Source organism: Mus caroli, chromosome 14 (assembly GCF_900094665.2).
Source record: "Mus caroli chromosome 14, CAROLI_EIJ_v1.1, whole genome shotgun sequence".
In the NCBI taxonomy this organism is placed as follows: domain Eukaryota; kingdom Metazoa; phylum Chordata; class Mammalia; order Rodentia; family Muridae; genus Mus; species Mus caroli.
The window spans coordinates 112,517,824-112,533,790 of NC_034583.1; the positions used below are offsets into that span (position 1 = coordinate 112,517,824).

The following is a 15,967-nucleotide window of genomic DNA, read 5'->3' on the forward strand; positions in this document are numbered from 1 at the left end:
GAGAGAGAGAGAGAGAGAGAGAGAGAGAGAGAGAGAGAGAGAGAATACCAAAACCAACAACACAATGATTTCATCTAACACATATCTTTCACAATTACTCTAAATATTACCAGTATCAGTTCTCCAATCTAAGGACACAGGCTGTTTGAATGGACCAGGAAAGAAATTCCATTCAACTGATATCTATAAGAAACTTAGTTTGAAAGATAGGCACTGTCTTAGAATAAAAGGATGAAAAAAAAGTACTTCATTTAAATGGAACCAGGAAACAACAGCTATCACTATCATAATATTTGACAAAATAGACTCAAACTAAAACTAATGAGAGATAAAGAAGGACACTCCAGTCTATTGAAGGAACAATTAACCAAGAAGACATTGCTATCATAAACATATATGCACCAAACTCTGGTGCACTCCATTTCATAAAAAGTGTAGTTTTGGAATTAAAGACAGATTAACATCATCCTATTAATAGTAGGTGATTTCAATAGTCCTATTTCTCAAATGGGCAAGTCATCTGAATGAAACATAAGCAGAGAAACATAGACAGGTCATCTGAACAAAGCAGAGAAACATCAGAATTAGATGATATCATATGTCAATTAGACTTAGCAGATATCTACAGAATATTCTATCCAAACATAATATACATTCTTCTCAGCAGTCTATGGAAGTTTCTCTAAAATGGGCCACATTTTGGGACAGAATGCAAATATTAACAAATTCAGAAAGATTGAAATAACTGCATCGATCATACCTCCCATAATGCAATATAATAGAATAGACAGTGAACAAGTCTCTAGTAAGAATATAAATTCAGGTAGATTAAAATCCATTACTGAGTGATAGATGGGACAAAGGAGAAATCAAGAAAGAAATAAAAAATCTGGAATTAAATGGAAACATAACATTCTGAAAACCCTGGGACACATTAAAAGCAGTCCTGTGAGGGAAATTTATAGCTCTAAGTGCTTACATTAAAAATAAACACAAGTAAATGACTTAATGATCTTACTCAAAAATTTGAGAAACAAACAGAAGCAAAACAAAATCAAGAGCAAACAAACCAAGTAGTTAGCAAGAAATAATAAAAATCAATAAAGAAATTAATAAAATAGAAAAAAGAAAAACAAAGAATAATTGAACCTCAGAGCTGGATCTTTGAGAAGATAAACAAGATATACAAGGTGTTTTAAGAAGATGAATGGATTTGACACAACTAATAAAAAGAAATAGAAATGACCCAAATTAACAGAATCTGAAATTAACAGGGAAACATCACAACAGACACCAAAGACATTCAGGATATTATAAAGGATTTGAATATCTACAGACTTGAAAATCAGTGTCAACAGCCTGTCCGGTATCAAATCCCTACTGACACTAAAAGGTTATTCTAATTGTATTTTGTTTAAGTGGAACAGCTGTGTCTACTTCAATTTCCATGACCAAATTCTTGAACTCAATGTCTCTCACATTTTGTGACCTATTCTGAAATTACATTTCCTCTCAGTTAACCTTTATTTTGCAAGTTTTCTGGTGATTTTTCTTCTGAGAACTTGTATGGGAGGTCACCAGGCCCAGCGTCATAGTCAGCCACTGTGGGTAATGTGCAAGAACTAGAATGAAGCTATAGTTATCGGGTAAGAGAATGAGACAGACAGAAAAGAAAAATCATATGGCTCACAAAAGATAGGTACAGAATGCACAGTGACCTGAAATGCCAGACTGTACCTGCAATAGGTGCACTCTTTTGAACATTGCAACACAACAATTTTCAACCAAAACACAAATGTTCATATAATTTTCTCAGATTGTAAGGTAGGAATAGGAGGTGAATGTTAGAAGCAGTTTTAGCTCTAAGAGAAGAAAAGCCAGTTGTGAGGGTTGGTGTACCCACACCCTTAGACTGTTGCCCTTTCTTCAGCCTTCTTGCTCTTATACTTCAAAGTGGAGGCTGGGAAGGAAACTAGCTGGAGACTAGTGTCAGGGAAGGGAAGACAGAAAGATAAGTCGTTTCAGACAGGACAGTGGAGGTGCCTCATGGGCTATAGAACTTTAATTCATTTATTCTTAATGTAAAAGTGAATTTGTCAGGAATTAAGTGTATATACTGGAACTAGACATGTTACTAAATTTTACATATGAAACAAATGGACCTGAAATCATTAATTTGATCAGTAAAAGTACCTTCCACTCAAAATGAACACAATTAACATTAAATTGTTTAAAAAAATGTCAACAAGTATAGTAGAGAACTTAAGAATCTCTAATCAGGCTAATAATACCGTTCTGCCCATACTCCTGTGAGTTTAGGACTTTATAATTTAATGGACAAGCAAATTTATTTTCATTTACTATAAAACAGAAAAGACCATGCTAAGGTCATAAAACTAAATCTTTTCTCAGCATGCTGGCATATGATTCCCATTATACTTATTATGTCTGTGATTACGATTATAATTTGAGCCTCATAATGGCAAATCAATTTACATATTTTCTAATTGCAGACCAGAGGTGGCTAGTTTTCTTCCACTAATAACACCATAGAGAGTCTATTATTCAGTATAAGAATTGGATCACAGCATATCATAATTAATCAGAATCATTCTAAAACCAATAAATATAAAGAGATAGTAGGGAGACTAATAGAGTTCTACCATTTAATATAAGGTAGAGTAGATTAAGGCACATGAATTAATATTACTAAATTGTCCAATTATTTATAGTTGGTGGAAAAGATCACAATCCAAAAAGTCAGACAAGGACACAGAAAGCTGAAAGGTGGTGCAAATATAATATAAATGCAGAAATTTAGCAAACTCAGAGAAATTAACACAAAAGAGTAAGGTATTATTTTAATATCCCCAATGTTTAGAAGGTTTGAGCCAGTCTCTATTATGCTTAGTTATGAATATAAAATTCTGAAAATATAAAATTATGGATGTGCTATTTTGTAACATATTTTAAATTTATGAATTATGTGTTATTATATGATTTCTGCAATCTAAAATAACATTATTCTCATGTATTTTTTATGGACTTTCCAAACAAGAGCCAACAAGACACACAAAATGTGAAAATTCATCTCAGAATAACACATTAACAACTTGGATGGTAGTCTTTGCTTCTATGAAGAATAGATTCATTTCTCAGTGTGTTCTGTGAGCATGGGGTGCTCATAGAATGTCTGCTTTTAAGTTCTTAAGTATGTTTGATAATCCTACCTAGCTGGCTGGAGATTTATTTATTATCTTACCACTGAGGTAAAAAGAGAAATGTCTTTTAATGCTTTATGAAAAGCAAATATACGGGCCTGTGGTAATCAACACTTTTAGTTCTAGCCTGTGCAGGAAAAAATGAAGAACCAAGAAACCAAGGCAAATTAAAGTCTCTGTGTTGATTAATGTTATTTAGCATTTCTCCAACAAGGGAAAACTCCATAACAGTAGAGGACACACTGACCATGAGCACTACAAAAAGCTATGACCTTCACTGTAATATCTGCTTCCATGTTGATTAAATGAGAGGACAAGAATGGAGAAGCAACAAAGCATTTGAAGGTCTGAAAGTGTGGCTTTTGAAATCCTACTCTATTTGTTTTCATGAGTCTCACTTCCAGGAACCAGAAATTGAACCAATTATGGCAATAACAACTACTCTGGTAAAAGAGTTTTCCTTCTATGTTCATGTCATTATGGTCTAAAACAAGCAGTGCTTTGGTATTATATGTCAAGAAACTACTTCCTGAAAGCAGCCTGGCTTTAGATAACTTTGTATGGTTTTGTGGGCATGACTCCTCTGAAGCATGAAGACAGAGCTCTGATAGGACATGACTATCTTCTTTCTCAGAATTCCTTTACTTCCTTCTACATGCAAAATAATATGATTTCATTTACAAGTAATGTGGTAGGATTGACATAGTTGAAAGGAACCTAGACCAAGTCTGCCTGAATGGTCAAGTTTGAGTGAAGTGCTTGAATGACTGTAATTAACCTGAGATTGTAATTTTGAAATTGTTGAAATAAATTAGAAAAAAAAAAAAAAACAAAAAAACGAGGAACCAATAACATCCTAGAGGTGGCAGAGTTCCCTTTTTAATCCAAGGACTCCTGGCCTTTGTCATTAGAATAGAGCATTTTCTTATAATAAGATCCAAAGTTTCACATATTTTCCATGTCTAGTCACATATTCTACTTCTAAAATACAGCAAGACCTAGAAATATGGCTTGCTTTCAATCTGGCCACCCTTGACTACATCAGAGTTTACTTTTATCAAAGTTATAGCAGACAACAACAACAAACAGTATAGAACAACATGGAGACAAGTAATGGGGGTTTCTAACTTGCTATATTTAAACAAAGAGGAATTCTTTACAAAAGAGCTGTTGAGCTGAGCTTTGGTGAATAGTGAGTAAGAAATACTGTGTGAAGAGGCAAAGATGGTGTGAGAGACAAGTGTGTAAGACCTCAAGAAACAGGAGGCTGTGAGACTCAACCCAGTGTTGATCTCCAATTAATAAGAGCTCAAATACAGGAAGCTTTGAGAATCTACCCAGTGTTGATCTACAATTAATAAGTGATCAGGATCAGGCGAGTGGGCCAGAGGGCCAGGAGACTCAATGAAAATCTGTAGCTGCCAGGGTGGGTGGGGAATCTCTAGGAAGTGTCAGAGACCTGGGATCAGGGGAGGCTACCAGGAGTCAATGCTGGTGAAGTTAGCCTGAGATGCATAGTAGAGAGATATGGAACCTGAAGAGGCCACATCCTGTAGTCATGCAGGACTCCCAATGGGAGAATAAAGACACCAACCCACCCACAAAACTTTCAACCTAAAATTTGTCCTGTCTTCAAGAAATGCAGGGACAAAGATGGACCAGAGACTGAGGGAATAGTCAACCAGTAACAGGTCAACTTGAGACCTACTTCATGGGCAAGAACCAAATCTGTGGCTCTATTTATGATACTCTGTTATGCTGACAGACAAGAACCTACCTAGCATAAGTGGCCTCTGAAAAGCTCACCCAGCAGCTGACTGAAACAGATGCAGAGACCTACAGGCAAACATTAGAGGGATCTTGGAGAATCTTGGAATAGAGTTGGGGGAAAGTTTGAGTGACCTGGAGGGGATAGAGACTCTACAAAAAGACCAATAGAGTCAACTAATTTGGATCCATGGAGTTACTAGAGGCTGAACCTCCAACCAAAAAGCATACATGGACTGGACCTAGAATCCTCTCACATATGTAGCCTCCATTTAGCTTGCTTTTTATGCAGGTCCTCTAACAACTTGAGCAGGGGCTGTTACTGACTCTGCTGTCTTTCTGTGCATCCTTTTACCCTAACTGGACTGCCTTGTCTGGCCTCAGTGGGAGGAGATGTACCTAATCCTGTAGAGACTTGATGTGCTGGGGTTGGGGTAATACCCAGGAGGGTAGCACTCTCTTAGAGGGAATCAGAGGGGCAGTTTGAGGAAGGAACCAGGAGGGGGCCAGCTATTGGGATGTAAAAACAAACAAATTAATTTTAAAAAGGAAGAGATCAAATACAGAAGGTTGGGGAAATCCACACAGTGTTGATCTGCAAGTGATAAGAGCTCAAGTACAGGAGGCAGCAGCGGAAAGTCCACTCTGTTTATCTCCAGGGAAGAAGTGAGGAACAGACATGCTGTAAAGGTAACTCTATTTTTTTTTTAAATCTTTTTTTTTCTGAATTAATTCTTTATAATGGGAGCACAATCACATTTAAAAGTGAAAAGAGGTGGCATGTGCCTCTGCTTGTCCTTGGTATTGAGGTTATTATAGTCTATAAGAGTGAGGAGGTGCTTGGCATATGCAATAGTGTCTGCGTTTGGTGGCTGATTATGGGATGGACCCCCAGGTGGGGCAGTCTCTGGATGGTCAATCCTTTCGTCTTAGTTGCTGAAAGGACCCTGATATAGCTGTCTCTTGTGAGGCTATGCCAGTCCCTGGCAAATACAGAAGTGGATGCTCACAGTCATCTATAGGATGGAACACAGAGCCCCCCAATGGAGGAGCTAGAGAAAGTACCCAAGGAGATGAAGGGGTGGAACAACAATATGAACTAACCAGTACCCCCAGAGCTTGTGTCTCTAGCTGTTATGTAGCAGAAGATGGCCTAGTCGGCCATCACTGGGAAGAGAGGCCCGTTGGTCTTGCAAACTTTATATGCCTCAGTACAGGGGAATACCAGGGCCAAGAAGTGGGAGTGAGTGGGTAGGGGAGCAGGGCAGGGGGAGGGTGTAGGGGACTTTGGGGATAGTATTTGAAATGTAAATGAAGAAAATATCTAATAAAATTTTTTTTAAAGTTTTAAGAAAAAAAAAAAGGAGTGAGGAGGTGCTTCAGTTTAAATGGTTTCCAGTTTTCAACCTCATTCACCATGGTAAATGTGTGGTAGTGTGTGCTGTTCTTTTAATGATTGACAGCTAATTTGTGAAAAATTTGGAAATACATTTACTACGGATATTTACCTCCTTTCCTCTCCCAGTTTTTAACTCCTACCTCTAATGGATACTAGCTCCTTTTAAGAAGATCAATTTAAGGACAGCCAATGGGTGACAGAACCTCTTCCATACTAAATTGCCTGCTCTTCATTTCATAGTTCCTAACTCACTTTTGCAAAGTTCATCTAGTGTGTTGCTGTACTAATGATCTGTGTTTAATTCTGTCACATATATCTCTCAGATGCCACATCTAGGCACTTCTAGCCCAGCTCTTATCTTACTACAACAGTGTCACAGCACTAAATCTTGCTCAGACTTTACTCATGCTCACATTGTCACTCATCCTTTCTGTTCTCAGAAGAGTGACTTGTCATATCCTAATTACAGACTTCAACTTTTTCTTTTTGAAACAAGGTTTCTTTGGGTAGCCCCAGTGGAATTTATTCTGTGGCCTTGAAATTAGAGATACCCCTGCCTCTCAAGGGCTAAGATTCAAGGCATGTACCACCACCACCCGGCTCAGAATTCAACCCTATTACATCAATTAATAAGCATGTAATTAATGTTTTTTTGAGTCTTTTATGTCTCTTATTTGGTATTCTATTAGCTTATTTTCATAACAAGTCTTTGATCCTTTTGTATTTTTCAATGTGCTAAACTATGGAATGACTGCAAGCAATGGTGACTGTGGTAGTAGAAGTAGCTGCTATAGTTGTTTATTAATGATGCTGGTACAATCCAAATAGTTCATAAGAAAACCACAAAACAATATTTAATATTTCCATTGATCATCTGGGAATAATTAACTTTCATTATTTAAACGATAGAATCAAGTAAATATGCAACAAAATGAAAAGGCAGCTTACAAAGTACGAGAAGATTTTATACCAGAAAAGAAAGATAATTTCTTAAATATAAATTGTAAACATTCAAGACAGTTATACATCTGAAGAAACCTCCATAAGAGGCAAAGAAACCTGAGTGAGTCTAAAAGTTTCATAAGTAGCGACCCCAGGCCCCCGCTTTTAATCACTTGCATGTTATCAGGACCCTCAGGTACCCTGCTACCTACTAGCCCATGCTTACTTTTGGAGTTCTTTATTAAGAACACACCTGGGCATCACCTTGCTCTAGAGATTGAACATGTAGATCTTGTGTTAATACATTTCTTTCCCAGATACACATGGAGATATTGTACAACCCTAAATAATTCAGATCTCTTAGAAAATATTTTCACAAGGACAAACATGGCAACAAAACTATTAATTGATTTTTTATACTGTTGAAATGCTATTGCTTTTGTGCCTTCATTCATAAAGTTTATCAAACCTCCATTTGATTGCTAGGTTTGATCAACTTGACACAAGCTAGGATCATCTTGGAAGATGGAACCTCACCTGAGAAATGCTCCCATCAGATTGACCAATAGACACATCTTTGGTTGCATTTTCTTGGTTAATCATTGTTGTGGCAGGGACCCAGACTGCTGTAGGTGGTGCCATCCCAAGGTAGGTGGTCTTGGATGATTTAAGTAAGCAGATTGAATGAGATATAGACAGCAAGGCAATAAGCTGCATTTTCCCATGTTTCCTGTCTCCAAGTTCCTGCCTTGAATGAACTCAATAGAATAAAACCTTGATATGTAAGCCAAATGGACACTTTCCTGCCCAGATTTCTTTTGGTCAGCAACAGAAAACAAAGTTGGAAACCTACTATATATCTAAATGAATACTAACTAGGTCCTTAATACAAAAAAGAATAAACCATGTCTATAACTTCTCAATAAGTCTGGGCAAGTTTAGAGCTTGGAGCCTATGAATTTCTTCCTATAAAATTAAAGTCAAAAATTCATACTGGATGATTTTTTAAAATGGTATTGTGCTGTACCTGTAGGCAGGCTGGGGCACGTCCCTGGGGCTTGTTGACATCCACAGCTACCAGCTGCCAACCACCAGCGGCATCTTCATGGAACATCTTTAAGAAGAGATGAGTCAGAGATGTTGAACATGGAACAATGAGAACTAGTTCTGTCTGTAACGTTCTATGTGTTTAAATATTACTGAAAAATCTGTCTTATTAAAGTATATATTTGGATTATGAATCACTTCAGCTATATTCATTTTAATACTGAAATGAAAAACAAGTGAATAATACTACTCTCATGAGCAATGATAATAGCTTTCATTTATTGAGCACTCATTATATTTGTCATGGAATTTCTGGGTTATATAGATTTTGCCTATATAATCTTTTAGATACTCTTCTATACAGGAAAAATACTTAACTCTCTTAGTTGATTATGTTCATTATCATTTTGATCTCTGCAAGAAAATATACTTAGAATTCTTAAGCATTATGTCTCTCTGTTGACTATATTTAAGAAGATCTTTCAGTGTGTGAAGTAGAAAACATTCTCACGTCAAATAATATCAGGGATTCACCTTCAATGTGGGGGATGAGACTGGTGCTATTTCAATGGTATGAAACTAAGAGAGGGTATTTAACTGACTTTCTACAATTATTTTAACTAGGTCATATTACAAAGGGAACTTAGAGCCCTTAGACTTTAAGCCCTTAGAGGGCTTAAACGAGATAAAATTCAAGATGTTATTGGCCTAACTGAAATCCACTCACTCACATGTCTGTGAGATAACCTTATGGAATAGTCCACCACCACTTAACATCTCATCCAGCAACATGATATTCAGCTGGAAGATATATGCAATTTTTCCTGTTCCTCAGGAATCATGTGGTATGTGTGCCTGTGTGTTTGTGTGTATGTATTGGTTTTAATGAGATAAAGTAGAATTAAATTTTTTAAAAAATAAAGACAGTAACCATAATAATTTACTGTTTTGTTACAGCCCAAACTTTCTTTTTTGTATACATAAGAATTCGCATTGCAATTTTATGAGGTCCCATTTGTCAATTCTTGATCTTACATTATAAGCCATTGTTCAGGAGTTTTTTGCCTGTGCCCATGTGTTCAAGGCTCTTCTCCACTTTCTCCTCTATAAGTTTCAGTGTATCTGGTTTTATGTGGAGGTCCTTGATCCACTTGGACTTGATCTTTTTACAAGGAGATAAGAATGGGTTGATTTAATGCCAGGTGTGGTGGTGCATGCTTTTAATCCTAGCACTTGGGAGGCAGAGGCAGGTGGATTTCTGAGTTCGAGGCCAGCCTGCTCTACAAAGTGAGTTCCAGGACAGCCAGGGCTATACAGAAAAACCCTGTCAAAAAAAATAAAAAAAAAAAGAAAGAAAAGAAAAGAAAGAAAAGAAAAGAAAAGAAAAGAAAAGAAAAGAAAAGAAAAGAAGAAGAAAGAATGGGTCGATTTGCATTTTTCTACATGCTGACCNCCAGTTGAACCAGCACCATTTGTTTAAAATGCTGTCTTTTTTTTTCCACTGGATGGTTTTAGCTTCTTTGTCAAAGATCAAGTGACCATATATGTGTGGGTTCATTTCTGGGTCTTCAGGTTTTTCCATTGTTCTCCTTGCCTGTCTCTGTACCAACACTATTCAGTTTTTATCACTATTGCTCTGTAATACAGCTTGAAGCTCAAGAAGGAAGACCAAAGTGTGGATACTTTAGTTCTTCTTAGAAGGAGAACAAAATACTCTCAGGAGCAAATATAGAGAGAAAGTATTGAGCAGAGAATGAAGGAAAGGCCACCCAGAGACTGTCCCACCTGGGGATTCATCCCATATACAGTTACAAACCCAGACACTATTGTGAATGCCAAGAAGTGCATGCTGAAAAGAGCCTGATATGGTCTTCTCCTGAGAGGCCTTTCCAGAGCCTTACAAATACAGAGGTGGATGTTCACAGGCAACCATTGGACTGAGCCTGGGGTTCCCAATAAAGGAGTCATAGAAAGGACTGAAGGAGTTGAAGGGGTTTGCAACCCCATAGGAAGAACAACAATATCAACCAACCAGACCCCCCAAACTTGCAGGGACTAAGCCATCAACAAAGGAGTACACATGGGTCCAGCTGCACATGTAGCAGAGGATGGCCTTTTCATGCATCAATGGGAAGAGAGGTCCTTGTTCCTATGAAAGCTTGATAGTTAGATGCCCCAGTGTGGGGGAATAGAGGGTCGGGAGGTGGGAGTGGGTGGGTGGGTGGGTGGAGGAACACCATCATAGAAGCAGGGGGAGGGAGAATGTGACAGGGTGTTTCTGGGAGGGAGGGATACTGGGAAAGGGGATAACATTTGAAATGTAAATAAAGAAAATATACAATAAAAAAAAGAATTTGCATTGCTACCATTACTTGTGATTTTATGTTGGTCCTACCCCCTGTTTTAATAGTGAATCATTACTAGATTCACTATTAATGGCACATGGATCATTACATAGGCTCCATAATTATACTTTCAGAATCTAGCCAGAAATATTATAAATAATTTTCAGGAAGAAAAATATTCTCTGTGTCATGATTACAACAATGGAAAATAAATGATGCCTAACCTCACAGGCTGTACATACAGATTTAAGTGAAACCTTTGAGGTGCACATTTATACAAAGATTCTGTGACCAAAGATGTTATGCAAATAGTCCTTCCCTGCTGTCTATTGATAGAACTTACTTTCTCCTTAGAATAAAATTTAAAAGTTATTCTTGGTGGTAGAACCAAGCACATACTTCATGAATGGGCTTACTGTGAGAATATAGACATTGCTGGAATAACAAACTAGTTAAAGTGATCTTTAAAGGCCCTGTCATAATTCTGGGATTCTCCTTTTAAGGGCAACTGTCAAAACCTATGCTGTCAGTCACTGGCTAAGAACTCTCTGTCCATGCCTTCTACACTGTCTTGTCAAGGCACAAAGCACCCCTGGGGCTAATATTTCCTTTCACTGGTGGCAAACTAATTTTCTCTGTTAAATTATATTTTTTCAGCAGACCCAAATCAAATAAATCAATTTAATTGTCAGCAAAAGAGTTCTCTGAAGGTCACCCCTGTGTATGGAATAAAGTATCAGAAATGCAAACGTGTCATACTTTCTTTAGATTTCCAAATCATACATTATTTAGATTGATTAATATGATGACTAGATCTTTGAGATTAAAACCAAGTTAGTTAACAGAGACAAGAACTCCAAGGGATAAGGTCCCTGGGGAGGATAATGGGTATGACTGTGGCCATGATTTGTTTGTCTTCCAATGTCAGGACACTTTTATGAGGTCACTAAGCACCCAACAAGAGAACCAGTTGCTGCCCTTTTCTAGAAGCTTGCATTGACTACGTGACTAGACAGTAGCCTATAGGCTCTAAGCAGAGCCTTCTTGTTCTTCCTGTATTTCTTTTCTGCTGGCTTGTATAAATGTGAGAGATACAGCTACAAGAGATAATTGTAGTCTACAATGTGACAACAGGAAGGGAGACTATATAAAGTGGAACATAAAGGTGATGGTGGGTTGGTCAGTAGGGACAGGTTTATTAGTAACCTGGACCAGTGATCCAAACCCAAGTGATGTCTTTCAACTTTACCCTTAAAGAACACAAATCTAAGTTATCTAAGCTATGTGTATTGAGTATTAGGCCTATGTAGTAGAATCCAACCCAGGTGGTTTTAATAAAAATGTTCAGTGGTCCTTGTATTTTAATCATGTGATTATTATCTTCTTATTATATTATTAAAATGTTTATTATTAAACATCTAGAAATTTGAATGAAATGTGAAAAAATTAACTAATATCTCAAAAGACAGTCATTACTGACATTTTAATTTCCAGAAAATTAACACATGTGTGCATGTAAACAAGTAAGACAGGTTGTAAAGTGATACTCTGTGTCACTGTTGATGTATTTCCGCATTGCAAGAAGACTGGATCAACTAGTGGGAGGGACACTATCTATCATAATGTAATGGACACCCATGAACACTCTTCTCTTAGTACAAACATTTGGGAAAGCATGTGGATTTCAGCCCTGTGAATTAGCTCAGGCTTGTTCATTTGAAAATGATAGAATTTGTAATTGTTTGGGGTTTTTTTGGCAGCTTGGTTTACAAATATTAAATATCATCCCAATCATCAGGTTACCTTGAAAATGTGTTAAAATTTCAAACTTTTAATGTGAATTTGCTTACACACACACACACACACACACACAAAATATGGAGAAAAACTTTAATATATTTTGAAATCATTCTGCTTCTTCTGAAGTTAAGTATTTTAAAAATAGATCATTTGTTAAAATTAGGAGGGTGGATACCTGGCAGGATTTCATTATCAAAGACTATATTTAGTCCATGAAAGGCAGCATATACATGTGAAACCAGCTCTCAGAAGGCTGGTGCAAGATGACTGCCACATGTTCAAGCCTGTCTGGACTATGGAGTGAGACCTTATCTTGAAACAAATTAGAAAAAAAAGAGTCATCAAAATAATACATTTACTGAGTAAGTCTCACAAAGCTTAATTTTTTGTTCCCAGCTTCCTATGGTGAATGCTTCATGTTGTCCCTATGGCTTCTCCCTGAAAAGAACTTGCTCCTGCACTACTCAGGGACACCCTTTCTCTGAGCTGTATCTGTTAACTGCCTTCTCACACATCTGAGTGATATCTATTCATGTGGAAACTGCTGGCTTTGGGGACACTAAGCAATTTTTTCCCTCAAGTTGAGCATTGGGTTATGCGTGGCATTCTTTTTCTTTGTGGTGAATCAATTCTTTCCATTTTTGCTCATGTGTCTTTCATTTACACTCTACTTTTCTTGCTGAGCATCACACATTCTTTCAGAGGGTGATTTAGGCAAATTCTGAAGATGTTGACAGGAAGGCAAAGAAGGAACAACTTAAAATCACCCTTGTGCTTGCATCAACTCTACCCTCATCCATCTTCTGATTTAGCCAGAGGATAATAACTCAGATAGCATCTGTCAGCTAGAGTGCTCAGTCACTGATGACAGTCTCAGGAATACTGTTCTCATCACACAGCACAGTGCTTATGTGTCAGAACTCCAACAGGATGCCATTGTAAAAATTATAAAATTTAAGTATGCATAATACAACAGAGTGGCCTTGGGCTTTGATGGGTCTTCCATCTTTATTCTGGACAAAGGAGTCAGCTTATCTCTAGCATTCTTCAGTCTAGGTCAAGAGATGACAGGTCTATAACGTGAACTGTTCAGTGAAGGATGTGAAGATTGGTCTGGATGAAGAAATTGCTGTGTTTAAAGCTTTCCTAGATCATGTCTGCACATACTAACACCCAGAGTTGGGGCCACACCCCTAAATATGGTGACATGAGAAATTCTATTTGTGGACTAATACAAAGTATATTTTGTAACAGGAATGTGGACCTCTTGACCTATACACCAGTCTATGTCTGAGTCTGTGACAAGATGATCCACACCAAGAACTACACAGAATGGAGTCACTGACCCCAGTGCAGCTCAGCCAGGTCTATGATTAGGAATCTGAAAGGATCAGTTCTAGTTTGCTTTCATTTTGCTGTTGACACCATAGCATGCTTTGTACAAAAGTTTTGCAAGCAACATTTCCTTAATTCGTTTCTATGTGGTTGCTCAGGGACATTTGTTAGTGACCATTAAAATAAAAATATTGCTTTGATATTTTAAAGAAAAAAATTACCATGGATTCTGTTTTGCATCTGAAATATCAGGGCCAATTCGTATAGAACTGCCTATGTCTAAAGGTCTACTCTACCCTCAGGATGTACACGCGAGTGTGTGTGTGTGTGTGTGTGTGTGTGTACACGCTTACATCTCCACCCATGTGGTTTTCATGGGAAGTTCACATAATTAGAGACATTGCTAAGTCCAATATTACCAGCACTCTTTGGTGAGAAAAACACATTGAACATGAATTTCCCACATAATAGATAAAGGCAAGAAATTATTTCATGTCCAAAAAGCTGTGTGACATACAGTAATCAACATTATTCAATCGATTTGGAGCCTATGTTGTTAGAATTAGACACTTATGGTTCAGTGCTTTAAACCAATAAAAGGGAAGTCCAGGCTCTGAGTTTGGTCAGATTTTACAAATGGAACAGTCTCCTCAAATGTTCTGCCCCACTTCTGCACACACAAAAGCTTCAGGGACCTCTTGCAAGTGGTGGAGCCTAAGGCCAGTTGCTAGGCTGCCTAAGTGGTGTTTTACCAAGAGGAAGCCTGCAGGAGCTTAGGTTGCTTAGCAACCGGGTCCTCAGCCATAGCATTTTTCTTAATGAAGGTTTTTCACAGTTCTCTATGTGATTACCTCTGCTGAACATCCAGGCGAGTTCCCTCTTGAAATCCTGATTTATGCCTCCACATTAAGTGCAATTTTGCATCAAAATAATTTTCTACGACTTTGTTCAAAATTTTCACATTTCATCCTCTATTATAACTGCTAGCTGGTTTGGTTCTTTACCTTTCCAGCTGTGATTTTATCTGTTGGAGTTACTTAATAAGCAAAATACGGTTTTAGGGACATTTTAGGCCACCCCCTAGGAGTACTACATGTAAGAGCTGCATTCACAGTTTTATGTTCCATTTACATCTCAGTGTCACAGAAAGCATGCCTGCCAAGAGACTGTTACCTGAGGAAGGACCTGAAACTTTGCTACACCTCACAGTCAGCTAACAAGGGCCAGACAAGGAACAAGAGCTTTCTGGTTGATTCCTTGAAAGTTCCACAACGTGGTGTTTATGACATAACCTATGTAGCATGATAATTTCTTTTCATGGACGTTTGAATCATTTTGACATGATTTTACTTGTAACAAAGGAGGGATAATTTTGATATCTACACCACCATATATATCAGCCTTCTAAAGTCTTTTAAAAAATTTTTTTTCACTCTGACCTTTCCATAGAGACCTTTAAATCAATAGATCTATACAAGCACTTAAAAATGAATTCATTCTTCATAAAATCTCAAAATAATTGTTAAAAAACATTAAATTGTTTCCTTCTTAATTCTAGATGCTTCTTTTCTCTCCTTCTATTCATTCTAGAAGATGTATGAGCCTGCTCTTCCCATTTCTAAGAAGCAAAATGTATAAACAAAAATAAGCAAGTAAGTAATAGGATATCAGAATGCCTCTTACAGTCAAGTGCTCTGAGGCTTTTGTATGTTTCAGGGCATCTCTAATTTCTTAGGAGAAGGAAACCATACTGAACACAGGCTGACTTTTCAAGAACCACAGTCACGCAGGGAGGACTGAGGAGTCTTCTCTATATTCACTTGTACCTTGATTGGTTTGTTCTGAATTAAATACATTCTCTATATAAAGACCACTGTATAGGCTTGAGGTTGCACTAATAAAGGTTTTAAAAAAAGAGGGAACTTTCTCAGGAAGCCTTTGAGGACTCATTGTCTTAGAATCCAGTCAAACATCCACAAGCATTTTTGGAAATTTTATTTTGTATTGAAGCCACCCACTGTACTTTTAAGCAACTAGATCACTTTCACCATATTGGAATAAGAATCTGGGATGACTGTCCTAGCTTTAGGCCTTTTCATCTTTTTTTTTTT

The 15,967-nt window shown here is 37.4% G+C and overlaps 1 protein-coding gene across 9 annotated transcripts in view; it reads right to left on the reverse strand.

Moving 5' to 3' along the window:
* Positions 1-15,967, reverse strand: part of Nalcn (sodium leak channel, non-selective) — a 317,664-nt gene that overhangs the window by 204,609 nt on the left and 97,088 nt on the right. For all 9 annotated transcript variants that reach the window (XM_021181515.2, XM_029469212.1, XM_029469211.1 and 6 more), the window contains exon 10: positions 8,357-8,443. In XM_021181515.2, the coding sequence (XP_021037174.1) occupies positions 8,357-8,443 (87 nt within the window). The remainder of the gene's footprint in view (positions 1-8,356; positions 8,444-15,967) is intronic.